The 27,983-nt window shown below is 41.1% G+C and overlaps 2 protein-coding genes and 1 long non-coding RNA gene across 5 annotated transcripts; 2 read left to right on the plus strand and 1 right to left on the minus strand.

The window, feature by feature from the left end:
* The first annotated feature begins 292 nt into the window (after positions 1-292).
* On the plus strand, positions 293-13,112 carry GPN3 (GPN-loop GTPase 3). 3 transcript variants are annotated; one of them, XM_036929169.2, is made up of 8 exons: positions 293-451; positions 3,513-3,621; positions 9,062-9,229; positions 10,293-10,417; positions 10,983-11,098; positions 11,224-11,320; positions 11,819-11,947; positions 12,509-13,112. In XM_036929169.2, the coding sequence occupies exons 1-8, from the start codon at positions 404-406 to the stop codon at positions 12,569-12,571; spliced, it is 855 nt and encodes a 284-aa protein (XP_036785064.1). In that variant the 5' UTR covers positions 293-403; the 3' UTR covers positions 12,572-13,112. The 3 variants fall into 3 exon arrangements, with proteins under 3 accessions (XP_036785064.1, XP_057347473.1, XP_036785065.1); XM_036929170.2 differs by having other exon boundaries at positions 390-503; XM_057491490.1 differs by lacking the exon at positions 11,819-11,947.
* Positions 10,319-17,724, minus strand: LOC118934075 (uncharacterized). The gene is made up of 3 exons (XR_005033323.2): positions 17,609-17,724; positions 11,518-11,595; positions 10,319-10,431 (listed from the first exon to the last, which is right to left on the minus strand). It is a non-coding gene; the product is annotated as an uncharacterized LOC118934075 (long non-coding RNA).
* Positions 17,609-26,895, plus strand: ARPC3 (actin related protein 2/3 complex subunit 3). The gene is made up of 7 exons (XM_036929175.2): positions 17,609-17,783; positions 19,988-20,087; positions 22,389-22,465; positions 23,979-24,047; positions 24,870-24,996; positions 25,386-25,480; positions 25,947-26,895. The coding sequence occupies exons 1-7, from the start codon at positions 17,778-17,780 to the stop codon at positions 26,007-26,009; spliced, it is 537 nt and encodes a 178-aa protein (XP_036785070.1). The 5' UTR covers positions 17,609-17,777; the 3' UTR covers positions 26,010-26,895.
* Positions 26,896-27,983: the final 1,088 nt, after the last annotated feature.

The raw sequence follows: 27,983 nt of genomic DNA on the forward strand, positions 1-27,983 counted from the left end.
CCGGACCCTCCGCAAATCTCCAGATCTTGAGGGTCACCACACAGGCCAAACGTCAGTACTCAAACCGAGGACCAGAGCAGCCGGCGCCGGGATGTTATCACCAAGGCAACCAGGCTTCGCTAGCCTCCCAACGGCCATTTCCGCCAACTAGTTTTGCGTACGCGCAAACCCTTCCCCCCTTCCCGGGGGTTTAGCCAGGACGCGTGTCACTTGGGATTTGGCCCGCGGGCCGCTCCGTAATCGGAGGTGTGTCAGAACAGTAGGAACAAAAGGAAATTGGGTTGCGATTGGTTCGCAGGTCTTGTTCCCGGAACTCAGTGGGCGTTGCACGGAGGCCGAAGAGAGCGTGACTGTCAGGCTCTCCGTGCTGCGCGGCTGGCGGTGCCGGGAACCCAGAGGCGATATGCCTCGGTACGCGCAGCTGGTCATGGGCCCCGCCGGCAGCGGGAAGGTGAGGATTTGACGGGAGGAGAGAAAAGTCGGAGTTCGTGGGGTGCAGGGAGGTGAGGGTGAGGGTGAGGGGGTGTGTGTCTTCCTGGACACCTTGCTTCTGAAGTCTGGGCTTCAGTGTCCTTTTCGTTGTAGCTTGAAAGGAGATTCATGAATAGTTGCTGATATTTAGTGTATACTTCTGCCGCAGAGACTGCGCTAAACCCCTCATTTATTTCCATAACAAGCCGGTGAGATGACCCCTGATAATCCTATTTTACAGATAAAGAAAATGAGATACAGAAAGGTTAATCTTTGCCCAAGATTACACAGCTAGTTACGTGACGGCTGGAATTTGAATTCGCTTTTGTTTCACCCAAGAATCTTGTCTGTCTTGGTCTCGTTAATGACTGTTTCTGGTACATCTGGTATTGGACGCAATTTTAGGAGGTATACGGTTCTGACATTAATGAACATTGAGAAAGTTGCTCTTTCCAATTTCTTCAGTTTGTCTTGAGGTGAAATAGTTTGATGCTAGTGTATCTTCAACACGTGTTTAATCCTCAAGTCTCTAAAGAGAGAGATCTTAGGCTTAGAGCTTTCCACAGACAATTATATTTAGCTAAAAGAAAAAGTTTCAAGGTTGTATTTAATTTTATGGTTACTTTAATATTATGATAAATGTAACTCATTTTCTCTTTCTAATAGTAATATAGTTTTTTCTTGTACATGAATATTAAAGGAATAATATTAGGGGCATTCAAATATGGTACAAATGGTAAAGGTATTGGTCAAACAACAGGAGTGTTGCCCAAAGCAATCTACACATTCAATGTAATCCCTATCAAATTAGCAACAGCATTCTTCAATGAACTGGAACAAATAGTTCAAAAATTCATATGGAACCACCAAAGATCCCGAATAGCCAAAGTAATCCTGAGAAGGAAGAATAAAGCTGGGGGGATCTCACTCCCCAACTAAAAGCTCTACTACAAAGCCACTGTAATCAAGACAGTTTGGTACTGGCACAAGAACAGACCCACAGACCAGTGGAACAGAACAGAGACTCCAGACATTAACCCAAACATATATGGTCAATTAATAAATGATAAAGGAGCCATGGACATACAATGGGGAAATGATAGCCTCTTCAACAATTGGTGTTGGCAAAACTTGACAGCTACATGTAAGAGAATGACACTGGGTTATTGTCTAACCCCATACACAAAAGTAAACTCAAAGTGGATCAAAGACCTGAATGTAAGTCATGAAGCCATAGAACTCTTAGAAAAAAACATAGGCAAAAATCTCTTGTATATAAACATGAGCAACTTCTTCATGAACATATCTCCCCGGGCAAGGGAAACAAAAACAAAAATGAACAAGTGGGACTATATCAAGCTGAAAAGCTTCTGCACAACAAAGGACACCATCAATAGAACAAAAAGGGCATCCTACAGTATGGGAGAATATATTCATAAATGACAGATCCAATAAAGGGTTGACATCCAAAATATATAAAGAGCTCACACACCTCAACAAACAAAAAGCAAATAATCCAATTAAAAAATGGGCAGAGTTGCTGAACAGACACTTCTCCAAAGAAGAAATTCAGATGGCCAACAGACACATGAAAAGATGCTCCACATCGCTAGTCATCAGAGAAATGCAAATTAAAACGACAATGAGATATCACCTCATACCAGTAAGGATGGCTGCCATCCAAAAGACAAACAACAACAAATGTTGGTGAGGTTGTGGAGAAAGGGGAACCCTCCTACACTGCTGGTGGGAATGTAAATTAGTTCAACCATTGTGAAAAGCAGTATGGAGGTTCCTCAAAAAGCTCAAAATAGACATACCATTTGACCCAGGAATTCCATTTCTGGGAATTTACCCTAAGAATACAGCAGCCCAGTTTGAAAAAGACAGATGCACCCCTATGTTTATCACAGCACTATTTACAATAGCCAAGAAATTGAAGCAACCTAAGTGTCCATCAGTAGGTGAATGGATAAAGAAGGTATACACATACACAATGGAATATTATTCAACCGTAAGAAGAAAACAAATCCTACCATTTGCAACAACATGGATGGAGCTAGAGGGTATTATGCTCAGTGAAATAAGCCAGGCAGAGAAAGACAAGTACCAAATGATTTCACTCATATGTGGAGTATAAGAACAAAGAAAAAACCTGAAGGAACAAAACAGCAGCAGAATCACAGAACCCAAGAATGGGCTGACAGTTACCAAATGGAAAGGGACTGGGGAGGATAGGTGGGAAGGGAGGGATAGGGGAGGGGAAGAAAGGGGGCATTACGATTAGCATGTATAATGTAGGGGGGGCATGGGGAGGGGTATGCAACACAGAGAAGATAAGTAGTGATTCTACAGCATCTTACTATGCTGATGGACAGTAACTGTAATGGGGTTTATTGGGGAGACTTGGTGAAGAGGGGAGTCTAGTAAACATAACGTTCCTCAAAAAAAAAAAAAGATTATCTGAACCATAAGTTACAAACTGATAGCCCACCTCCAGACTATTTATTGAACTTGATATTCTCTTATCTTGAAATGCTGTTCCCCTGGCTTGACAAGCACATTCCCATCCCTGGGCTCAAATATCCCCTCCTCAGAGACATCGTCCCTGATTGCCCTACTTAAAGCTTTGTTTGGCCTGTACAAGTCCCGGTGGAGACACTTTGTGTTGAGTGCTGTGTGTGTGTTATCAGAACTCTTCCCTTTGAATTCCACTTGTTGCACATTAGAGCAGCAAGGAGCTTTAGTTGTGGAGGCCATCCCAGTTAGAGACAAGAAAATTGAGGGGCAGAGTAGAGAAGCAGCTTCCCCACAGGTTCCCATTATACCCCGCCAGGTCTGGACCTGCAGCCCAGTCAGTCCCAACTTTCAGCCCAGTGCCTTTTCCATTTTCAGTCAGCTTCTTGGTCAATGAAAGCAGTTTTGACCTTAGAGGACTCTGCCCAAGGGTTGTGGGGAATCTTTCCGGTGTTTTAGGGAGTAGCACTGCAAGTAGCACACTGCCTGTTGGCTCTGACACCTTGTGCCTTGTGACATTACAGAGCACCTACTGTGCCACTATGGTCCAGCACTGTGAAGCCCTCAATCGGTCTGTCCAGGTTGTGAACCTAGATCCTGCAGCAGAACACTTCAACTACTCCGTCATGGCTGGTGAGTGCTAGGTGGAGCCTTCTCCCTCCTTCAGGAAAAATAAGGCTGTGGGGAGGCAGTGCATGCTGGTGGCTCAGCATAGAAGCTGAAAATTTAATTATTTTAGTCTGGCCACCTGGTTTCATGGTGAACATTCATGAGGCTGAAAGTCATTTGGTGACAGCCACTGATGTTGATATGTGTACCAGTACCCTTTCTTGGTCTCTGATTGAAGGATTAAGTGAGTAGACTCCTCCCTCGCCCTCCTTTCTGTCCCACTCATGCTTAGTCCTGCTGTAGTGAATCTGGTTTATTGCTGATCACAGTGTAGTAAGTATCCTCTAAGTATTTTGTTTTTATAGCAGAGAACATGACAAACACTATCCCTGCCTTTGTGGACCTTTAAGCAGGAAGATAAGCAATAAGCAGAATAACAAACAGATTATAGACCGTGATAAGGACTGCAAGTAGGCTGGTGTGAAGGAATAACTGAGGGACGTTGCTTTTAGTAGGGTAGTCGGGGACAGTGTCTCTCACGAGGCTGTTTGGGCTCTACCTAAAGACAGCAATGTGCTCACCACTCTGGGGAAAGGCCGTCTAAGGTGAGGGAACATCAAGGTCAATAAACAGTCTAGACATGGGAAAAGGTTTGGTTTGTTCCAGGAAGTTCTAAGATGATGAGCTGGCACGTGAAGGAAAGAAGTGGGTAAGAGCTAGTAGTGCATTAGATGTTTGGTTTTATCCCATTGTCTTTGTCTGTTCAGGATGCTCCAGCAAAATAACACAAACTAGGTGGCTTATGAACAGAACTGTGTTGCTTTTACAGTTCTGGAAGTCCAAGATCAGGATGCTAGCATGGTGGGGTTCTGGTAAAGGCCCTCTGCTGGGTTGCAGACTGCTGACTTCTCGCTGTGTCTTCACACAATGGAAAAGGGCCAGGAACCTCTGTGAGGTCTCTTTTTTTACATTAAAAATTTTTTTGTTATTATTATTAAGGTATGATTGATATATACTCTTATGAAGGTTTCACATGAAAAAACAATGTGGCCTCCCCATACCGCATTATAGTCACTGCTGAACAGTATAGTAAGATGCCACAGAGTCACTATTTGCCTTCTCTCTGCTACACCATCATCCCCATGATCCCCCCCACACCATGTGTGCCAATCATAGTATCCCTCAATCCCATTCTCCTCCCTCCCCACCTGCCCTCCCCCACCCCTCCCCTTTGGTAACTGCTAGTCCCTTCTTGAAGTCTATGAGTCTGTTACAGTTTTGTTTCTAAAGTTTTGCTCTGTTCTTATACTCCACAAATGATGGAAATCATTTGGTACTTGTCTTTCTCCACCTGGCTTATTTCACTGAGCATAATATCCTCCAGCTCCATCCATGCTGTTGCAAATGGTAGCATTTGTTTCTTTCTTATGGCTGAATAGTATTCCATTATGTATATGTACCACATCTTCTTTATCCATTCATCTACTGATGGACACTTAGGTTGCTTCCATTTCTTGGCTATTGTAAATAGTGCTGTGATAAACATAGGGGTGCATATGTCTTTGTGAATCTGTGATCCGGTTTTCATAGGGTAATTTCCTAGGAGTGGAATTCCTGGGTCAAATGGTATTTCTATTTTGAGCATTCTGAGGAACCTCCGTACTGCTTTCCACAATGGTTGAACTAATTTACATTCCCACCAGCAGTGTAGGAGGGTTCCCCTTTCTCCACATTCTTGCCAACATTTGTTGTTTGTCTTTTGGATGTTGGCCATCCTTACTGGTGTGAGGTGATATCTCATTGTGGTTTTAATTTGCATTCTATGATGATTAGCGATGTGGAGCATCTTTTCATGTGCCTGTTGGCCATCTGAAATTCTTCTTTGGAGAAGTGTGTTGAGATCCTGTGCCCACTTTTTAATTGGATTATTTGCTTTTTGTTTGTTGAGGCGCATGAGCTCTTTATATATTTTGGACGTCAACCCTTTATTGGATATGTCATTTATGAATGTGTTCTCCCATACTGTAGGATGTCTTTTTGTTCTACTGATGGTGTCCTTTGCTATACAGAAGCTTCTTAGTTTGATATAGTTCTATGCGTTCATGTTTGCTTTTGTTTCCCTTGCCCTGGGAGATATGTTCATGAAGAAGTTGCTCATGTTTATGTCCAAGAGATTTTTGCCTATGTTTCTTTTCTAAGAGTTCTATGATTTCATGACTTACATTCAGGTCTTTGATCCATTTTGAGTTTACTTTTGTGTATGGGGTTAGACAATAACCCAGTGTCATTCTCTTACATATAGCTGTCCAGTTTTGCCAACACCAGCTGTTGAAGAGGCTGTCATTTCCCCATTGTATATCCATGGCTCCTTTATCGTATATTAATTGACCATATATGCTTGGGTTAATATCTGGACTCTCTCTTCTGTTCCACTGGTGTATGGATCTGTTCTTGTGCCAGTACCCAATTGTCTTGATTACTGTGGCTTTGTAGTAGAGCTTGAAGTTGGGGAGCGAGATCCCCCCCCACTTTATTCTTCCTTCTCAGGATTACTTTGGCTATTTGGGGTCTTTTGGTGGTTCCATATGAATTTTAGAACTAATTGTTTCAGTTCATTGAAGAATGTTGTTGGTATTTTGTTAGTGATTGCATTGAATCTATAGATTGCTTTAGGCAGGATGGCCGTTTTGGCAATATTAATTCTTCCTACCCAAGAACATGGGATGAATTTCCACTTATTAGTGTCCTCTTTAATTTCTCTTAAGAGTGTCATGTAGTTTTCAGGGTATAGGTCTTTCAGTTCCTTTGTTAGGTTTATTCCTAGGTATTTTATTCTTTTTGATGCAATTGTGAATGGAATTGTTTTCCTGATTTTTCTGCTAGTTCATCACTATTATATAGGAATGCAGCAGATTTCTGTGTATTAATTTTGTATCCTGCAACTTTGCTGAATTCAGTTATTCTAGTAGTTTTGGAGTTGATTCCTTAGGGTTTTCTATGTACAATATCATGTAATCTGTAAACAGTGATACTTTAACTTGTTCCTTACCGATCTGGATGCCTTTTATTTCTTTGTGTTGTCTGATTGCCGTGGCTAGGACCTCCAGAACTATGTTGACTAAAAGCAGGGAGAGTGGGCATCCTTGTCTTGTTCCCAATCTTAGGGGATCCTCTTCTATTCTTTATATATTAGGTATCACATTCTGTAACCTTTGTCTATCCCTTGACTGACTTTGGGGGTCGTTGATTTGATTTTGCATTTGCTTAGTAATTCATTATTCTACTTTCTTTGCTTTGGTTTTATTTCCTCTGGTGACAGCTATTTAGTCTTAGGAACACTTCCATCTATAGCAGTCCCTCCAGAATACACTGTAGAGACAGTTTGTGGGTGGTAAATGCTCTCAGCTTTTGCTTTTCTGGTAATTGTTTAATCCCTCCTTCAAATTTAAATGATAATCTTGCCAGCTAGAGTATTCTTGGTTGGAGGCCCTTCTGTTTCATTGCATTAAATATATCATGCCACTCCCTTCTGGCCTGTAAGGTTTCTGTTGAGAAGTCTGATGATAGCCTGATGGGTTTTCCATTATATGTGATCTTTTTTCTCTCTCTGGCTGCTTTTAATAGTCTGTTATTATCCTTGTTCTTTGCCATTTTAATTATTATATGTCTTGGTGTTGTCTTCCTTGGGTCCCTTGTGTTGGGAGATCTGTGCACCTCCATGACCTGAGAAACTGTCTCCCTCCCCAGATTGGGGAAGTTTTCAGCAATTACCTCCTCAAAGACATTTTCTATCCCTTTTTCTCTCTCTTCTTCTTCTGGTACCCCTATAATGCGAATATTGTTCTATTTGGATTGGTCACACAGTTTTCTCAATATTATTTCATTCCTAGAGATCCTTTTTTCTCCCTGTGCCTCAGCTTCTTTGTATTCCTGTTCTCTAATTTCTATTCCATTTACCATCTCTTCTACTACATCTAACCTGCTTTTAAATCCCTCCATTGTATGTTTCATTTCAGATATTGCATTCCTTACTTATTGAATCTCGGTCCTGAGTTCTACACTGAGTTCTTGAATATTTTTCTCTAGCTCCATGAGCATATTTATGATTTTTATTTTGAAATCTCTTTCAGAAAGATTGATGAGTTCAGTTTCACTTGGCTCTTTTTCTGTTGTTTTTGGGATTTGGGGTTGAACCAGGTTCCTTTGACATATTTGTATGTGGTGCCCTTTAGTGCCCAGAACCTTTACTCCTTGAAGCAATGTCAGGGGTGACAGGGGAGCAGCGCTGGTGCCTGGGGGGAGGAAAGATCTGTTTCCTGCTTCCTGGCTGCTGTGCCTGTCTCCACTGCCAGAACCAGTGGGCTGAGTGCCCAGGTGTAAGCATCTGAGCTTGGAGTTTGTATTTGCTGTAGGCAGGGCCTCTGTCTGTCTGGACTGACACCAGGGCAGCAGCTGCTGGTTTTCTGACACGGTGCTGCGCAGGAGGAAGGCACAGCAGGCTGCATATCATCGTCGGGGGCTTGAGAGCTGCGTAGCCAGCCAGGGGAATGGAGTGCCTGAAGCTCTTAAAAGTTCCCAACCTGCTGGGCAGAGCACGCCCAGACAATTTGGTCCACCTGTCATTTCTCCATGCAGTAAGCTCTGTGCAATCCTTGCCCCTTTAGCAGCCCTCTCGCTGTTAGGAAGTCTCTCAGACTGCCTGCCTTTCTTTTGTCCCAGAGCAGCTGGATGTGGATCCCTGTTTTCTACAAGCGGCTGGAATCTCAGTCTCTCCAAGTATTCTGCCTTTCTTAGCTTTCCAACCCCACTAATCTCCAGAACATCATACAATGTATGTTCATCCCAGAGCAGATCTCCAGGGCTGGATGTTCAGCAGTCCTAGGCTTCCACCCCCTCCCGGCTCCGTTTCTCTTCCTCCCACCAGTGAGCTGGGGTGGGGGAAGGGCTTGGGTCCTACCGGATCACAGCTTTGGTATGTTACCCTGTTCTGTGAGGTCTGTTCTTTTCTCCAGGTGTATGCAGTCTGCCACAGCCTTCTTTCCAGTTGCTCTTTTAGGATTAGTTGTGTTAACTATATTTTCGTATGCTATGTGGTTTTGCGATGAGGCCTCTGTCTCACCTCTCATGCCTCCATCTTTTAATCCACTGACTCTTTGTTTTTTTAAACACAGATGATGGCATTCTTACACAGAGTTCTACACCTTGCACTGTGTACTGAACAGCATACCTGGGAGATTGTATTATATCAGTGCTTAAAGAGCTTCTTTTTTATGGCTGCATAGGATTCCATTGTCTGGCTGTACAATACTTTATTAATGAATTCCCATGAGCACTTCTACAGTGAATAACCATGTACAGAAATAAATCATGCACTAGTTTTTCTATAATTGTTAATTATCACTAGCGAGGATAATGGCTTTTGAATGGACAGACTTATGTTCTGGGCCCTGTCTTTCCTTTTCAGACATCCGGGAACTGATTGAGGTAGACGATGTGATGGAGGACAACTCTCTGCGCTTTGGCCCCAATGGAGGATTGGTATTTTGCATGGAGTACTTTGCCAATAATTTCGACTGGCTAGAGAACTGTCTTGGCCACGTAGAAGATGACTACATCCTTTTTGACTGTCCAGGTAAGTCAGCAATTTGAATGTGTCCCTTTCCTTGAAGTTGTGCTAGTTCTGTCCTCAGTGAGAAAAAGTGGAGTGAGCATTCATAGCCCTAAACCATACTGTAGTAAGGAACAAAGCATTTGCTCATTGACTCTAATTCATTCACTGAGTTCACTAAGTGCTTTCTTTGTACACTGGGCGTAGCACAGAAAGCCAAGCACCTATGGTTTCTGCCCTCCTGGAGCTTATAGTCAAGTGGGAGTGCTAGCAGTATAAATAAAAATCACCCAGATTACCATTTAATGTTTATTTGTGACAGATGGCCTCACTGTAGTAGCACAGACCATCATGCAGCAGGACAGGCAGAAGAGGCTTCTGATCAAGTTGCCTGTAAGCTGAGCTGTGGGATGATGGTGAGGGAGGCTGTGGGCACAGCGCGCTGAAGGCCTAAGGCAGGAAGAAACAAAGTGGGTTTGAGGTACGAAAAGGCCAGTGTAGCTGGAGCACCATGAATAATGAAAAGTATGGGATGAGGCTGGTAAGGGACAGATAATCACACAACTTCTTAAGCCAAATTGTGAAATTTAGGCTTGAGTCTAACGTAGCTTTGATCATTCATGGCTCTCACTTTTTTTCCCCCTTGCTTTTATTTATTTGTTTGTTTGTTTGTTTGTTTGTTTTAAATTAAGGTATCATTGATAGACAATCTTATGGAGGTTTCACATGAACAACATTGTGGTTTCAACATTCACCCCTATTTTCCTTTAGTTTTAATTGACCATACATACTCCCACAGAAAAGGGCATACATCATAATCTGTGTAGCATTTGATTTTAACTGGAAAAAGCCAAAGTATGGAGAATCTCATTTTCTGCATAAACTGAATAGTTTCCTTTGGGCTCCCATGGAGGCAGTGCCTTAGGTGTTAATTTACTTCAAGACACTGTAAGATCCTTTACAATTTTGAATATATTACTTATTATCAGGATTGACTTCCTTCTTAACCGTCTTATGGGAAAAATCTTTTCCTGTAATCTGATGATATATTTCCTGATTGTAATATTATTGTAATGTCTCCATGTAGGTCAGATTGAGTTGTACACACATCTACCTGTGATGAAACAGCTGGTCCAGCAGCTAGAACAGTGGGAGTTCCGAGTCTGTGGAGTTTTCCTGGTTGATTCTCAGTTCATGGTGGAGTCATTCAAGGTTTGAGGATAAATCTGTTTTCGGTCACGGGCATAAGCAGGTGACAGTGTCCTTTAATCATTGTGACATTCTGGCCACTTCAGAAACTATACTCCAGAATTATTTAGTATCCTTTATTTTTATAAGAATGAATTTTTAACTCAAAAATGGTAAATTATGATATCATATAGACTGTGGGGAACTACTTACCGAGAAAAATGAGGCAGCTGTATAGTTTGTAAGTCTGTTTTATATTTTCTGAGGACCTTTTGTCTGGTTGATTTCTGAAACAAACTTGATTTCTCATTAATAGGTCTTAAGGAACATTCAGGGAAAGGAGGTTAAAGGTATTGTCTAAATTGAGATTTGTGATCATTGAAAATTAAACCTACCCCTTCCCTCCTTATCTTTACCTTTGGAAACTGAGGGGCCACCATGTGATTTGTGGACTGCCTTTTCTTTAGGACTGGTACTTGTTACTCAAGCCAATTTTGTTCCAGGGAGGAGGAGAAGCCTCTTATGTAGAGACCAGGGAACTTTGTTGGCAGCAGTTACCTCATCTTCCCTTTTCTGTTTCCTCTTCCAGTTTATTTCTGGCGTCCTGGCAGCCCTGAGTGCTATGATCTCCCTAGAAATTCCACAGGTTAATATAATGACAAAAATGGATCTGCTGAGTAAGAAAGCCAAAAAGGAAATTGAGAAGTGAGTTCACATCTTCCATTATCATCAGCTCTCAGTTGCAGAGATGTGAGCTTCTGTCAGTCTATAAGTCTAGTTTCCTGATTTATTCTTCCTTTTACTCATCAGTCTTCTTTCTCACATTGTAGGTTTCTAGACCCAGACATGTATTCCTTACTAGATGATTCTGCAAGTGACTTAAGAAGCAAAAAATTCAAAAAATTGACTAAAGCTATATGTGGACTGGTATGCTTTTTAAGATTTTCTTTTTTAAAATGACCTGGTCAGGCATTTAATCACATCTGGTCAGTGGCTACCATTATGGAAAGTACAGTCCAGTTCTTTGCAGAGGGGGAGAGGGTGGTGGGAGGCTATGGGTTGACTGGTCAGTGGTTTAATTTAGAAGTAGCTACTGGTGGTAGGTGATAAATGAACTGACATACCTATTCCATACATTTTGAGAGTTCAGAGCTGTCTGTGTCCTTTTGAATTTTCAATGGTCGTTGAATTTAGATAAATACCTATGAAATAGTAAGTGTCTAGTTACATAATAAGTTAATAAATATTCTAGTTAGTCAGAGGTCAGAAAAATCAATGATGATTTGCTATTCTGTCTCTATCCTTCCCCTCACACACAAATGTTTTTAATCAAAAGTTTAAATGGTTATAAATTCAAATATAAGTTGAAGATTAAGTATTTTACACAAGTTCAGAATGATCCTTTCCAAAACCCCCAACTTGTAGATTGATGACTACAGCATGGTTCGGTTTTTGCCTTATGATCAGTCAGATGAAGAAAGCATGAACATTGTATTACAGCATATTGATTTTGCCATTCAGTATGGAGAGGACTTAGAATTCAAAGAACCAAAGGTAATTTTTGATTATTGGCTTTGGTAAAAATGTTTGCCTGCACTGACTGGCCTCCAGCATAATCCCAGCAACTGCTTAAGTTAATTTTTGTCTGAATGGCAGTGGTAACCTGCGCTTTTCTGGGCCATCTCTGAAACTGCCACCTGTGCTCAACAAATAGTTTTACTCTACCTGTTATTGAAGCAATAATACTGAGTCGCTTTGTCCTGACAGCATGTGCAAAGAAGGAGGTGAGATCTAGTTGAACTTGGGCTGCCCTCACATATGTTGGTGGAAAGCCTGGTGATAGTTGTCAGTGGGCACCTGTCACAGCAAACTAGCTGAGAATGGGTGTGGGTATAAGTTCAAGTAAGAAATGCTTCTGATGAGACGTAGCACTTTAATTACTGCACATCTGGAAAAATTACATAAGTCATTCCCTTTGTTACTATAAATGACACCTGGGACTACTGCTGGCCATTAGTTCCTAGTAGAGCATTACCTGAAAAATACGTTAACACATACTAGGTCTAACTTAGGGGAAATGAATGTATTTTCTACTTTATGTTTCCTTTGTGTCAGGAACATGAAGATGAATCTTCTTCAGTGTTTGACGAATATTTTCAAGAGCATCAGAATGAATGAAGAATTTATTAAAAAGTAACTGTATATGTGAAAAGCTTGTGGCTGAACCAGCAGAACATTCTTCTTTTCAAAGGCTACAATACTGAAAAGCTACTTTAATGAAAAATATTAGTACATGGCTCTTTATCAGCAACATGTCTTGAATCAAGTTCTTAATTATTCTGAGGCTGCTGCTGTTTAAAGTGGAATCTTTTAATATTATTTTAACAGCATCAATTTAGATATTAGAGGTTGAAATGAATGCATATATATTTGTATATAACACCACACCCATGGAACAGTTAAGATCAGTTTACCTTTATTTTTACTGATTTTGTTATTTTTAAAGACTTTGGAGGGGCAGGAATTATTGTAACAAAATATACATATGTGTGGTCAAAGGAAAAAATCTGGAAGGAAATAAGACCATTACTTATCTGTGTCTTTCAGTTTTCCTACATTGAAAATGTATTATTTGTATAATTAAAATGTGAAAAGTTAACTATGTTTTAAGATATATATGTATATAAATAAAAGAAGTAGAAAGATGGCACTAACCTTTCATTACACTCTTGTTTTCTACTCAGAATTTGAAATATTCAATCAAGGCAAATTTTCGAATCAGTATATTTCCCCATGTGTCAGAATGTAGGCAGTGATTTCTTTAAAAATGTTGTTTGTAGTCTCTGAGCATTTAAAAATTGATACTTTCCTTGAATAATAACATGCACACAACAATGCAAAAGACAACTTTTCCTTTTTAATTTTTGTCACATTCAGTTTATTTTCAGTATTTCTAAGTTCACCTGGGTTGGGTGTTATAACATGGGGAATGGCTAGTCAGTCAGCAGATGTTTCTCTGGCACCCACTTTAGGCCAGGCCTTGCTAAAGTAGAACAGAATGTCAAGTTTTTGAGTTTTGCCAGGCATTGTCCTGAAAAACATTTTACATAATCTCATTTAACCCATGTATTAGGCCCAGGTTCCATTGGTCATTTGGTGCTTGATCTTCAGTTGATACAAATTAAGCCCTTATAGAAAATCTGTGACTCAGGTTAAATTTTTAATCATTCTTGGGCCTAGATAGCAGAAGTACACCTGCAGTGTCAAATTTGATCCATTTTAACTGAAGGTGCAAAACGTGAGGGGTCATAGCTGTCGGGTGATTTTGCCTGGGGTCGGCCAGGCTAGGGGCAAGAGTCAGGTGTTCTCATCATGGTCCTTGGGTGTGAGCTCTTCTCACTGGGGCAGTCATGAGAACATGATGAGAGGGCAGCACAGAGTGTGCTGTGCTGTTTGGGGACTTTTCCTCTGGCCATCGGGGTGTGGAAAGGATGAAAATGCCCTGATTACCCAGTGTTGCTAATTCTTACAGATTTTATTGTCATAAGGGAGGGGGGAAAATGAAAAGCAACTTTTCATTCACCTTCCTTGTTGCTCCTTAAATTATTCATGCCTGATTTAGTGTCTGGAGTCTGCCACGTGCCTCTGGGCAAGATGTGAAGGGCCAGATTCCATTTCTTTCCCCTCAGAACACTGGGGTTTCAAAGATGAGTATGACAATTCCAGCCCCCAAGGATTTCATTGTCTTGTTGGAGAGACTGGCATGATTCTGTGGATTAATTTATTGGTGAGTTCCAGCACTGGGATTGTTCAGGGCACACAAGGCCTTACTGTCATAGAGCTGACATGCTGGGCCCTTGAGACCAACCATATACACAGAAACCTCAGATAAGGAATGGGAAGAAGAAAACAGTAATGAAATGGAGAGTGACTAAGGGGCTGCTTTGGGCTTGTGGTCAAAGAAGCCGCCTCCTATAAGGTGCTATTTGTCCAGAGACCTAAATGAGAAATCAGTTGTGGGAACATGAGGCAGAGGACTGGCAGAAGAAACAACCTGAGACAGCAAAGAACTTGGCTTTTAACATAATGGAGGAGGTAACCAAGAGGATGTGACCACTGATTGACCTCCAAGCTGGACCCTGGTAATTGGAGGCTCCCTACCTCTCCCTTGTCCTTGGAATATATGCTCTGCCAACCCTTCCCACAGTGGGAGCTGTTTCAAGGACATACCTTGAGGGAGTAAGATGGTGTTGAGACCATCTGGACATGACTGCACCAATTAAGGCCTCTATATGAACTTAAGATTTTGGTTGACAGGTCTAGAGATCTACTCACCTATGGCTAAGAAAAGCCTTGTTAGTAAGTTCCCTTGGTTATTAAAACTTGCCAGGCAGCTGCATCTGGGGAGGACTCTCCCTGTGCACCAGGTGAAACCTCAACCTGGAGGGGGGAGATTCCTGATTCTGCATGAGAAAGAATTCTTGAGCAGGTTGGACAAGAGTAGGTGTGGGTAAAATTGAAACATTTCCAGAATATCTTGCCTGGCTTTGGTTCATCTGCATCTCAACAGGCATTCAGAGGAGGAAAGAAGTAGGCTTTAGTGCATCAGCATCTTTCCTCAGGGATGGAGAAGTTCATCTCCATATCAGTGGGTAATTACCTGGGCAACAGAGGGCTTATCTGTACCTGAGAGGTGAGGGGGAGGGCCCGTGTTGTTGGTGCTTGAGCAGGAGAGAGAGATGGGCCAGACTGCAGTTTTCTAAGCAATAAATGGGTTTTGAACTTTATTTCTCCCTTTGACTGATTAAGATTTTTAGAGGTATTTTGCCCCGGGATTTCCTTTCCCCGGACTTACATCTGGCACAGTCAGTAGGATTCCTCTGAACCTGAAATATGTTATAATGGGTGCGACCTTTGGGAGGCCCACCCCAAAAAATGATCGAGAGAAGTGACTCTCATGCTGAGGAACTGTGTCTACACTCGTGTGGTCGTGGAGCCACCACCACCACTGCTGGCCACGCCAACCCCGGCCTGTGGCCTGAGCCTAAGGCTACTGCTGCTGCCACTGCTGCTGCTTCTGCTGCCAGCTGGAGCCTGGTCACAACTATGGAAAGGAGCAGAGGTCAGGTACATCTTAGTAGAGAAGCAACTGGCTGCTGTGTACCATGCCTTGCTGGCTACAGACCATTGCCAGAACAGGTCTGACCAAGGTAATAACCACCTATCCCATCACGGGGTGGGTGAGAGACTGGACTCAAAAACTGGCATGGCACAGACACCTACCTTATATCATGTGACTGGCCATTTGCCTTTGGCATCCTCAGGGAATAATGAAGCAGACGCATTAGTCCAGGTGCACTGGCTAGAAGGAAAGCCTGCCTCTGATGTGGCCCAATGGCTACATCAGCATTTGTTGCATGTGGGGCAAAAGACAATGTGGGCTGTAGCCCATTGGCAGGGCTTGCCGTTGACCTTTGAAGTAGTCAGCTGACCCTGGAAGAAGTACCCTGCACTTTGTGCAGATCAGCAAACCACCAAGAAGGGCCTAGAGCGTCTCTTTGCAGCCTGCGGTAACCATGGCACCCACTTTATTGGACATGCGTTGCAAGGATGGGTGCAGCAATTAGGAATAAAATGGACGTGGCCTTGGACATTTCCACATATGGACCAGTGATGGCTGGCTCTTCTGGCACCTTGGGGAAAAGGCCTGGAAGCTGGCCTCTTGTGTATTCCTGGAATAACAGCAAATTGGCCCCCAACAATCATGGTTATTTCCTTCTACAGTCCTTGTGGTCTGGATGTGACCCCAGGCTGCAGCTGCCACGTGATGGCTGGAATGGATGAGCTTTGGACTTAATCTGCATGGGTCTTTGAACCTAGCTGAATCCTCTGGCTTGAGAATTATGATTGTGTTGCTGTTGTCAAGAAAAAAATGCTTAAAGAGAGGACTGACTTTGTCTAATGTTTGGTAAAAGTTTTGTGAGCAATCTAGCATGATTGTTAGGAATGAGGAAACAAGTGTAGAAACATTTTGTGCTTAGTGAGAGATTGTGCTATAAAGTACATTTACTTAATCTGCGTAGGTTGAATCCTCTGGCTTGAGGATTATCAAGATTTTATTGCTGTTGCTACTAATGTTAACTAGATTGGTCAGAAGAGGGGGATCGAGTAAATTGTAAGGTGAGATTTCTGGAGGGGTGGCCTGTAGGTAAAATTGAAACATTTCCAGAATTTCTCACCTGGCTTTGGTACATCTGCATATCAACAGGTGTTCAGAGGAGGAAAGAAGTAGGCTTTAGTGCATTTGCATCTTTCCTCAGGGGTGGAGAGACTCATCTCCCTATAAATGGACAACAGAAGGCTTATCTGTACCTGAGAGGTGAGGGGGAGGGCCGGTGTTGCTGCTGCTTGAACAGGTGAGAGAGATGGGCCAGACTGCAGTTTTGTAAGCAATAAACGGATTTTAAACTTTATTTCTCCCTTTGACTGATTTCGGTTTTTAGAGGTGTTTTGCCCCGGGATTTCCTCTCCCCGGATTTACAGTAAATGTCAAGCACTTTACATGTAGTTCATTTCACCCTCAAAACTACTGAGGTAAGTACTTGTTATCTCCATATTCAGGTGAGGAAACTGAGGCCCAGAGAAGTTAACTTCCCAAATTACACTGCTAATTAAATGTTGGAGCTGGGATTCAAACCCAGAGTTCACTTTCTGAGCCTTTACAGAGAGAATTGAAACACAGTAATGCACAAATCCCTTCTCACTGCGCTCTCCTTTCCCCATTGTGAAAACCTGGAGGCTGGATTCATTCATTCACTCATCAAATATTTATTGACGCTTACTGTGTACCATCACTGTTAGAGGCGCCGGGGATGCACACAGTGAACAAAACAAAATCCCTGCTTTTCTGACGTTCACGTGGACAGAACACCACCAAAAGCAAACTAAATAATAAAAGAATCATTAAGAACCAAGAAGAGGGAAAAAGGATGACGCGGGGGTGCGTGGAGTGGGTTTAATTTAAAATAGTGTGATGCAGGGAATACTTCACTGAAAAGATAACCTTTGAGAAAAAAACTAAGGCGGTCACTGACTCCTAGAATCCCCAAACTCCAAGATACATCTCGGTTTCCTGCGCGCCTCACGCATGCGCGGCACTCACAGACCCCGCCTAGTGCTCTGGCGCCCCCACCCCCCGGCGCCCCTCGGACTCACGCAGCCGCAGCAGCCAGCCGCCGGACAGCAAAGCCGGAAGCCTCGCGTCCTCCCGTCGCCCTCCCTTTCCGGCTCACTTCTGCGTACCCCGCCCGGGCCGCCAGGCCGGAAGCGCCGTGCTCTCATCCCATCCCGTCTTTCGTGTGGGTTGAAAATCGGCGCTGCGAAGATGCCGGTGAGGGGGCAGAGTCGGGGTTGTGGGGAGACAGCGAGAATTGGGGAGAACGGCAGGAAATTGTGCGTGCGCCGAAAGAAGCGGGTTGGAAAGGCAAAGAGGAAGCGAGGTCCTGAGAAAGAGACGAGGGGAGGAGGCTGGTTTCTGTAGGGATGGGGCAGCCCCGGGCCCGTCGGCCATGGGGGGGCGGCGGAGTGGGCCGGAGACCCGTCGCGTGCAGGGGAGGCTGCCTCAGCTCTTCCGCCCCCTTCTTTCCAGTCCCTACCCCTTCTCTTGCTCTTTCTGCACCCCCGGCCCTAGCAGGGTTCCCCAAAGCCTCACGAGAGTGGCCAAGCCAAGAGCTTGTGGGGTCTGGCTTCTCTCCTTTTCCTACGGCCCACTTCCTTCTTCGCCCCAGGGGGCGGGCTCCTCCAGGTGCTCGTCACTGTCAGACACCTCCCGGACTCCGCCTCTCGACCCAGAAGTGGCGGCCACCTCCGAGCCGCTGGGCTGAAGGCCCCCAGAGGTGCAGGGTCGGCACCTAGTTTCCAAATGTTTGCGGTTTTTTACGCATCAGAGTAGGAGTAACATTGGTGGTGGTCAGTTTGTCCTTCATTTCTGACAGCCAGTCTTTGCCGGCGGCAAAGATTTATCGACATCGTGGGCCCCATTTCGCAGATTAGGGAAAAAGTTTCGATAACGTGATTATTCGCGCAACGAGCATTTACTGAACACCTACTGCGTGCCAAGTGCATCTCTTCCAATTCTGGCAAGAGATAGAAGCAGCAACACTAGATCAGCGTGTAAGAACAGAGAGTGATGACCAGAGCAGTGCCAAGAATTATGCACATTTCCTCTTCTCTCTCAACAAAATATCCTGGAGAAATTAGTAATAATACCAACAATACCTACTCTTAAGGAGTATACATTCTAATGGAGGACAAACATGTACATGTAAATAAAGTTTCAGTTAATGTGACAAAGGCTCTGAAGGAGATAGATGGGTAACAAAGACAGTAGCTGGTACAGGGGAGGGTGGAGGCTGTTAGATGAAGTATACTTGTGACCAAAAGGAGCAAGCCAAAGTTAAATATTTTATGAATCCCATAGCTACTGTTTAACTCCTGATGTGTGCCAGGCAGGCCCTGAGCTACACACCCTATATAAATTATCCCATTTAATCCTTGCAGTGACCCAATGAAATAGATGTTACTCTCATTTTGTGGATGAAGCTGAGAGGCTTAGGGAAGTAAGTTTCCCAAGGTTGCGCTCTAGAGGTAAAGCCAGACTTTAAGCCAGGTCTCTAAAGCCCTGTGCTCCTTTCATTTACACATAGAGCATCCTGGACAGACCCTGTGATTGCTTAATATCTGCCTTCTTCATTAGCTTTTAAATCCTTCAAGGATGGGGACCATCACTGTTCTTGCCTACCTTTCTGTCACCATGCCTTGCACAAAGAAGGTGCTTAGTGATTATTTGGCAAATGAATAAATTTATGAATGGGATCCATGTTGTCTTGTCTTACAAAAAGCCAGACATCTTGTAAAAAGCAGAACTAGGAATCAGTATACAAAAGCTGTCATAAATGTGACTTTCTTCTTTCTTAACTCACACCTACCCACCGAAAGCAGTATTTTAACTCTTCATTGTACACATTTGGAAATGGGCTAAGAGAAGGAAAAAGTGATGTCTTGGTCAAAAACATAAAGCCAGCAAAGGGCAGAGCTGAAAAGCCAGTGCTTGGGTTCTGGTTTGACAGTTGGGGTTTGGGTACCCCTGATTTATGTGGTGTTTGCCTATTTGTGTGGTATGTATTGTGATGTCACCAACACAGAATTGGAAGAGATGCACAGTAGCACACCATTATCATCTTTCCACCTTAAAGATACAAAAGACAACCTTAAGGTCACAAACAATGATAAATAAATTTAAAAACAGCAATGAGTTTTGAATATTTATCATCTGTGTTTTTAATATAACTAATTGCAAATTTATATACTTTTTAATAACAGCTATGTTCAGTAACCATCTTGCCTCAAAGTTTCTCAAAATTCAAGTTGGTTTTCATGAGCTAGTAAGAGCCACCTCTATCACATGGCTGCCACCATCCCTTTTTTCCTCTGCCCTAGTTATTCTTGGGTGGGTTACTCTTTGGGGAATATACTTGTCTACCCCATTGACATTTGCTCTTTCTGCTCTGATTCTTACTTGACTTCTCACTGCAGGCTTACCACTCTTCCCTCATGGACCCCGACACAAAACTTATTGGAAACATGGCACTGTTGCCTATCAGAAGTCAGTTCAAAGGACCTGCCCCCAGAGAGAGTAAGTCAGAGCTCCTTTCCATTTCTTTCAGATTTTGGTATGAAACATCTAGCAATCCTGTGACATCAAATCTGGGAAATTCTTAGCTCAGTCCTGTGTCTCAGATTGCTCTTGTATTTTCTGTTTGCTTGATGGAGATTCCATTCTAGACCTTTGAAGATCATGGTATATGTTGCATCTAGCAGGAAATGGTATTATTACTCATTTCTCCAGGATATTTTGTTGAGAGAGAAGAGGAAATGTGTGTAATTCTTGGCACTGCTCCAGTCATCACTCTCTGTTCTTACATGCTGATCTAGTGCTGCTGCTTCTGTCTCTTATAAAATACCATGTCCCCATCCTTTCTGTGTCATCAAGCTGGAAAAACAAAACATTTCAATCTGTCTCATCTAAATCTACTTCCTTTATTCATTCTTCAGGATTTTCATTTTTAGCAGTATCTTAATCTTAAATTTTAAGTGTCCTGTATATAACATTACTAATTTTTTCCTTTGCTTTTCTGAATGTTATATCATCTTTGTTTGTAGTTACTTTTTTTTTTTGAAACCAACTGTTCAGAAAGCTCCATTCTTTCCAGACAATGTGTGATGAGATTTCTGACACCCCAAGACGTTCTGCCACCTGTGTAATTTGTATTATATTAGACATGATTTCCCTGTACCCAGAAGGGTCTGCACTGAATTGCATTCATGGTTTCCCAGATCATGGTTTAATTACCAATTTTGTACTGACCCCATCTTCATTCCTCTGCCAGCCTATATTTGACTAGACTTCCTCTTAATTTAATTTTGTTTTCAACACCAGTTGAAAGCTCCGTAAGCTTAATAAATTTGGTGAGTCACCACAGTCTCTACCGGATTTTGAGGTGAAGAAAAGGGAACAGTTGGGCAAAAAAGCAGACCAAGAAAGAGAGAAAAACATGAAAGAATTACAGTGCAAAGAAAGAATGAGAACCAATGTTAGCCCAGACTCCTTGAGAAGAAACCTTTTCATATACAAAATGCTGTATAGAACAGCAGACAGTTCAGTTGACCAAGGATGAAGTAAATCTGATTGTACCTGTGCACTTTTTGGGCCCTTGAGGGAGAATGGGATTCCAAGAAATAAGATCCTCATCATTTCTATAGACAAGGATGACCTGTTACTCTTATCAAGGGACTGGATTAGAGCTGAATTGGGATTATGGGGGAGGGTAAGATTCTGCTGTGAACTAAGTAATTGTTAGCATTAATCAAATTAATTTTTTTACATCCAGCAAATATCTTTTGAACACCATTTATGTGCCAAACACTGTCCTCGGTTCTGAATCTTATAGCCCATCCCCACCCCCTACCATCCACATTACATTTAGAAGAACTAGCTGGTTTTGTAAACATTACTGAATCCTCTGAGAAAGTTTCCTTTTTGCAGATAAGAAAATAGATTGCAAATCTAAAGTTAGGCTTCTGTTAAAATCCTTTAGCAGGGGAGTGAGCAAGGGAAAAGACAGCTGAATTACAGAGTACTAAAACTTGAGCATTACTTGCATTTCTGCTGTGTGAGAGAGAGAGCAGTCATGGACAAGAAATATAAATAACTGTCTGCATTGCTGAAGCCAGCTGCCAGATATTAAGACCCTGGGATTTTGACCTTTTTTTAAGAAAAATAAAGAGAAAACAAAAAATTGCCAAAGAAATTGTGTAATGAGATCTGTCTTTGTCATAATTGTATTATGTCTGGCTATTCTCAGGCTCTAGCCACCTAGAACATCTTGTACAAGTATATTTTAAGTCATAGTTTTGATAAAAAGAAAACTTAGATATGAACTCCAGTGTGTAAATATATGATGTTTAAATGACAATTGAGAGTTTTTCCCTGAAACTACAGTATGTATAATCAAATAAAATTATATTGAATACTTTTTATTTTTAAAAAACATTTCATTACAAATTAGTCTACCTATGTCCCAGTCTAGTTTTATAAATGCATTGAGTGATGTCTGGAATGATATTCACCAAATGTTGATAGTTGTTATTTCTGGGTAGTGAGTTTTAAGGTGACAACTGAAAAAAATTTTTTTATTGATGAGTTTATCTTCTAAGCATGTATAACTTATATTAAAACAATAAAGTTATAAGAATAAACCTTGTACTTCTAGAAATTGTTTCTAAAGATTTTATATTTCAGTAGCCTCATTTTATTTTACTCAACTTTAAAACTCTTAACCACTGAACCTTGGTTTTCTTCCTTTATATCCTTTCTGGGTGTTATTTTTGGGTTTGACTGATGTTCTCTACCTTTTTCCTTTTGTGTTCTGCTTAGCAAAAGATACAGATATTGTGGATGAAGCCATCTATTACTTCAAGGCCAATGTCTTCTTCAAAAACTATGAAATTAAGGTAAAGTACAGAGCTTTTAAACTTTAGTTTTCTGGTGGGAATAATATCTACCTGTCAGTCATGGTTGCTCTGAGGAATAAATAAAATAAAATAAAATTGTATGATTTAAAAAAATCAGGATAGTCCCTAATGTTAGACTGTATATCACTATTAGCTTCTCATTTTCCTCCAAAGTCTACACCAGGAGTTGGCGAACTACATCCTGAGGGATAAATCTGGCCTCCACCTCTTTTTGTAGATAAAGTTTTATTGGAACGCAGCCACACGAATTTGTTTCTATATTGTCTGTGGCCACTTTCATACCACAACAGCTAGGTTGAGTAATTGTGATGAAGACTATATGGCTCCCAAAGCCTAAAATATTTAAAATCTGGTCCTTTACAGAGGAAGTTTGCCAACCCAAAGCTAGATGCTTTTTTATTCAACATTAATTAAGCACCTACTATGTGCCAGTCCAAAACTAAAAAGTCCTAGACCTGAGATGGAGAAATAAAGAAACTTCAGTAACTCTAACCCTTTCCTCAACCACCCTTTCTTCCCTTCTGCTCTTAGTTCTTGTGAGGAATGAGCTAAAGGAGAAGATAGCAGGGGAGTGACAGAAAAAGAGAGGAAGAAATGGAAAAAAAAAATTTCCCTGACCTCCTCCTATGAGCAAGTTACAAAAGCTGTCAACAGATTTCCTTGATTATATTCTAGACTATGGAACTTCAACCTGTACTTGCCAGACTTTGACCTTTTGGAATCGAACAGGGTTTAAAATAATTATTTATATATTCTTGGTCTGCAAATTGTAGTCTAAACAGTCTGTGATACTAACAATGTTTTATGTATCTACTGCGTGGTCTAAGTGTTGTGTTTGGAATTGTGTAAATATAATTCTGCCACATTGCATTCTCTCCTTAAGTATAGTATGATCTTAAAAATAGGGAGATGTTTAGTTTGTTTACTTAAAACTATAAGTCTGTGTAAAATTTGACCTGCAGTATGTGCCACAGTTGCTCTACAGCCATTCTTCCCATTTTCCTTTTGGTTAGATCAAGAGTTGGGCTTATGGAGCTCTTCAAGAACAAGGCGCATGTGAAACAATTGCTTCCTCTTTTAGAGTCATGAATGTTTTTGTTCTCAGCAAAGATCCTGAAGTGAAAGCGCTTTTAAAAATTAGCCAACCATATGGTGCACCTCAGGTTTTGGAGGCCGCCTTGTTAACTCTCCTTCCTACACCAAGGAAGGGGCTGTCAGCACAGCTCCATGGGAAGCCATGGGCAAGGTGGGGGACCAAGGAAAGCAGGAGCAGCCACAGCTGAAGGTGAAGCTGGAAGCTCCCTCCCTGGGATGGGACAGAAAGGGGGCTTGAGAAGACTGCATTTGGACAATAGGAATTTTTGATGCTATAGTAACTATACTTTTACAGTTTTCAGTTAATAATCAAAAGACAAAGATGGAACTCATTTATTGCACAAAACTGTTACGTTTGATCAGTACTACTTTTTAAGTTTTGTTTTACCCCCTGTAGAATGAAGCTGATAGAACCTTGATATATGTAACTCTCTACATTTCTGAGTGTCTAAAGAAACTCCAGAAGGTAATTAAACTTGGATGATCATCTATTATGAAAACAAACTACTATTAGGTATTCACCCTCATAACTATCTGGACTTGTTGAAACTTTAAGGACAAGTAGAAAATATTTCTTCTGACTTAAAGGACTTCAGAGACAAATCTGAATATAGACTTCTAAACTTGTACTGTAGTTGACTAATAAGAAGATAAAGGTATTGGTGTTTTAAAGCTTTGCATGTGTTTTCCCAAGACAGAATTCTTGACCAAAAAATGTCTGTTAAGCTCTTGGTTCAAAGGTTCTTAACCTGGGGTCCAAGGATAGAATTCAAGGGTTCATGAACTTGAGTGGGAAAAAGATTACATCTTTCTTTTCCCTAATCTGTAATTGAGATTGAGCATTTACTTCAATATTATTTAAAGAAGACAACCGCCCTCAGTAGTATTAGCAATACCTGTGACTTATTATCTGGCAGAAATCATAGCATCTTCACATTATATTCAGATATTTTAAAATTCTATTTACATTGATTAGTGAAAAATTTAGTTTTTAGGGCTACTGGTGGATCTTGTTTAGTGCATTAACATAGAAGCACATGTGTGACTGTCATAAATTTGGTTTTTTAATATTACAATTATTGTATTGCACTAAAATTGGTTTCTTTTGTAATTCTGTATGTTTTATTTAACAGATTATTCTGAGAAGGAGTCTTTAGGCTTCACCAGGTTATAAAAGGATGCCAAAAGCATTAGTAGTCCCAGCCATAGCTATTTAGACTAAAAAATTGCAAGTTGCATATCATACTTTTCCCTGTAAATTACATGTGTGTGTATAATTTTTTTTTAGTGCAGTTCCAAAAGCCAAGGTGAGAAAGAAATGTATACACTGGGAATCACTAATTTTCCCATTCCTGGAGAGCCTGGTTTTCCACTTAATGCAATTTATGCCAAACCTGCCAACAAACAGGAAGATGGTAAGAATGGGGTCTCTGCCTCTCTCGGTATGCACAAGATTTTCTCTATTTGACTACTTCCCCCCTACTTTTATTGCCTTGATTGGTGTACAGGTTGAGAGTAGAACCAGTACCTTACTAGTCACTCTCAAAATGTTCTTGGCAATAAGTGTGACATGTAAAGAATTGTTTGGCTCAAAATGAATGTAGTTATAAAATATAGTTTGGATCAGAATGAATGTAGAATATAGTTTGGATGAAAATGAAAGTGGACTGTCATTTCTATTTCTCACTCTGTTTGAATATATTGAAATGTAGTACCAAGTCAGTGTCCAGACCAGCAACCAGCACATTTGGGATGTGTCCTCAGATACAATTTTTTTTACTGTTCTACCTGCTCCTTATTTTAGAAGTGATGAGGGCCTATTTACAGCAGCTAAGGCAAGAGACTGGACTGAGACTGTGTGAGAAGGTTTTTGACCCTCAGAATGATAAGCCCAGCAAGGTAAGACCTCTGCTTTGCCCATTTAGTTGATAACATTGCTTTTTATCCTGTAGCCACCATTAAGCAAACCAAGGGTTCCTTTTGTAAGAATACTTTTTGTTTCTGCATTGCAGTTTTACTTGACCTTGTGTGTGTGCCTAGTACATAGTAGGGGTTCACTGAATCACAATAATGGATTGCATGTAATAAAAATTCTGGTTGTATGTTCTTATGTTAGGGCATTGTTAACCCACAGGACAATTTGTGTGAGAGATCTTGAGTATATTACAGCTATTTGGTCATTACATAATTTCAAGTAACTTAAAGTCACTTAAAATGTTTACATGTGTTTTCAAGAAGTTTATAACATAAGGGATGCCAGACTAATACTGAATTTGTTATTAAATAAATCCCTGTTCTGACCTTTCCTTGAAGGTACATTGTGATTTGACTGCCACTGTTCATTCTTTTTTTTGTCCCTTGTTAGTGGTGGACTTGCTTTGTGAAGAGACAGTTCATGAACAAGAGTCTTTCAGGACCTGGACAGTAAGAGCATCCTGGGCAGACACTGTCTTCGCAGCCATGAGCAGCATTTCACAGCAAGATGTACACAGTTCTTTGCCTTTATTTCACAAATTTTTAAGAAAAGAGAGCATGTCTTTACTTGAAAAAGCTCTTTATCAAGAATTTGGGTGGGTGGGAGAGAGAAGAAGGGTTGTCAAGGGGTGATTTGAAATTTCCTGCAGTTTTAAGCTGGTGTTTAATAAGTAAGAATAAAGAAATTTCTACATTCCAGCTCAGAAAAAGTTTATTGCTTCTTTGACAGTAACTTAAGTTTTTTTGAGGTAATATTCACCCTTTTAAAGTGTACATTTCAGTGATTTTTTTAGTGTATACACAGTTTTCCAACCATCACTGATTGTGGAACATTTTCACCGTCCCAAAAGATGTGCCTCTCTTTAGCAGTCACTCCCTATTCTTTTCCAGGTCCCTCTTCCTCTTTTCCCTAGTCCCTGGTAACCACTGATGGACTTCCTGTCTCTCTGGATTTGCCTATTATGGATATTTCACATAAATGAGATCATGCAACATGTGGCCTTTTACATCTGGTTTCTTTGACTTTGTATAATATTTTCAAGGTTCATCATGTTACAACATGTATCAGTACTTCATTCCTTCTGTCTGCAAATTGTGGTAAAAAATATATATAACATTTGCCATTTTAGCCATTTTTGAATGTTCACTTCACTGGTGTAATTACATTCACAATGTTGTGCAGCCGTCACCATTCTGTATTTCTAAAATTTCTTGCCCCAAATAGAAACACTAACCATTAAACCTGTTAACTAACTGCCAACTCCTGGTAATCTCTCACCTACTTGCAGTCTCCGAATTTGCTTATTCCCAGCACCTCATATAAATGGAATCATACAATGTTTGTCGTTTTTTGTCTGAGTTCTTTTACTTAGCATAATGTCTTTAAGGTTCATTTATGTTGCAGCATGTGTCCATACTTCATTCCTCTGTATAGCCAAATAGTATCCATTGTATGGATAGACCCCAATTTTGTTTATCCAGTCATCAGTCTATGGACATCTGGGTTGTTTCCACATTTTGATTATTATGAAACAAAGTTGCCAAGGACATTTGTGTACAAATTTTTTGTGTGGACATGTTTCCATTTCTCTTGGTTATATACCTGCTAGTGGAATTGCTGAGTCATATGGTACCTCTGTTTAACTTTCTGAAGAACTGGGAGACCTTTTTCCACAATGGCTGCATTATGTTACATTCTCACCAGCAATGTATGAGGGTTCTGATTTCTCTACATCCTCACCAACACTTGGTACTTGTTTATAGCTCTCCTAGTGGGTGTGAAGCAGTATCTCATTTGCGGTTTGCATTTGTATTTCCCTTGTGACTAATGATGAGCATCTTTTCATATGGATACTTGCCATTTGTGTATCTGTAGAAATATTTATTCACATCCTTTGTCCACTTTTTACTTGAATTATTTTTCTTTGTTGTTGAGTGGTAGGAGTTCGTTGTTTTGAATACTAGACTTGTCAGATGATTTGCAGAAACTTACTCCTATTTCTGTAGGGTTTTTTTCTTCACTTTCTTGATGGTATCCTTTGAAGCACAGAGGTTTTTAATTTTGGTGACGTCCCATTTACCTATTTCTCTCTGGCCATTTGTGCTCTTTGTGTCATATCTAAGAACTCATTGCCTATCTGAAGTGTCAATTTATGTCTATATCATAAGCATTTTACACTTTTAGTTCTTACATGTAGACCTTTGATCCATTTAGAGTTAACTTTTATATAAAGTAAGGTAAGGGTCTGGCTTTATTCTTTTACATGTGGTTATCCATTTGTCCCCGTACCATTTGTTGAAAAGACTATTCTTTCCCTTCTGAATTGTATTGGCTACCTTGTCTAAAATCAGTTGATCATAAACATGAATTTATTTCTGAACTCTACTGTCTATTCTTACATGACATTCACTTTTATATTTGGTCAGT

Source organism: Manis pentadactyla, chromosome 14 (genome assembly GCF_030020395.1).
Source record: "Manis pentadactyla isolate mManPen7 chromosome 14, mManPen7.hap1, whole genome shotgun sequence".
Classification (NCBI taxonomy): Eukaryota; Metazoa; Chordata; class Mammalia; order Pholidota; family Manidae; genus Manis; species Manis pentadactyla.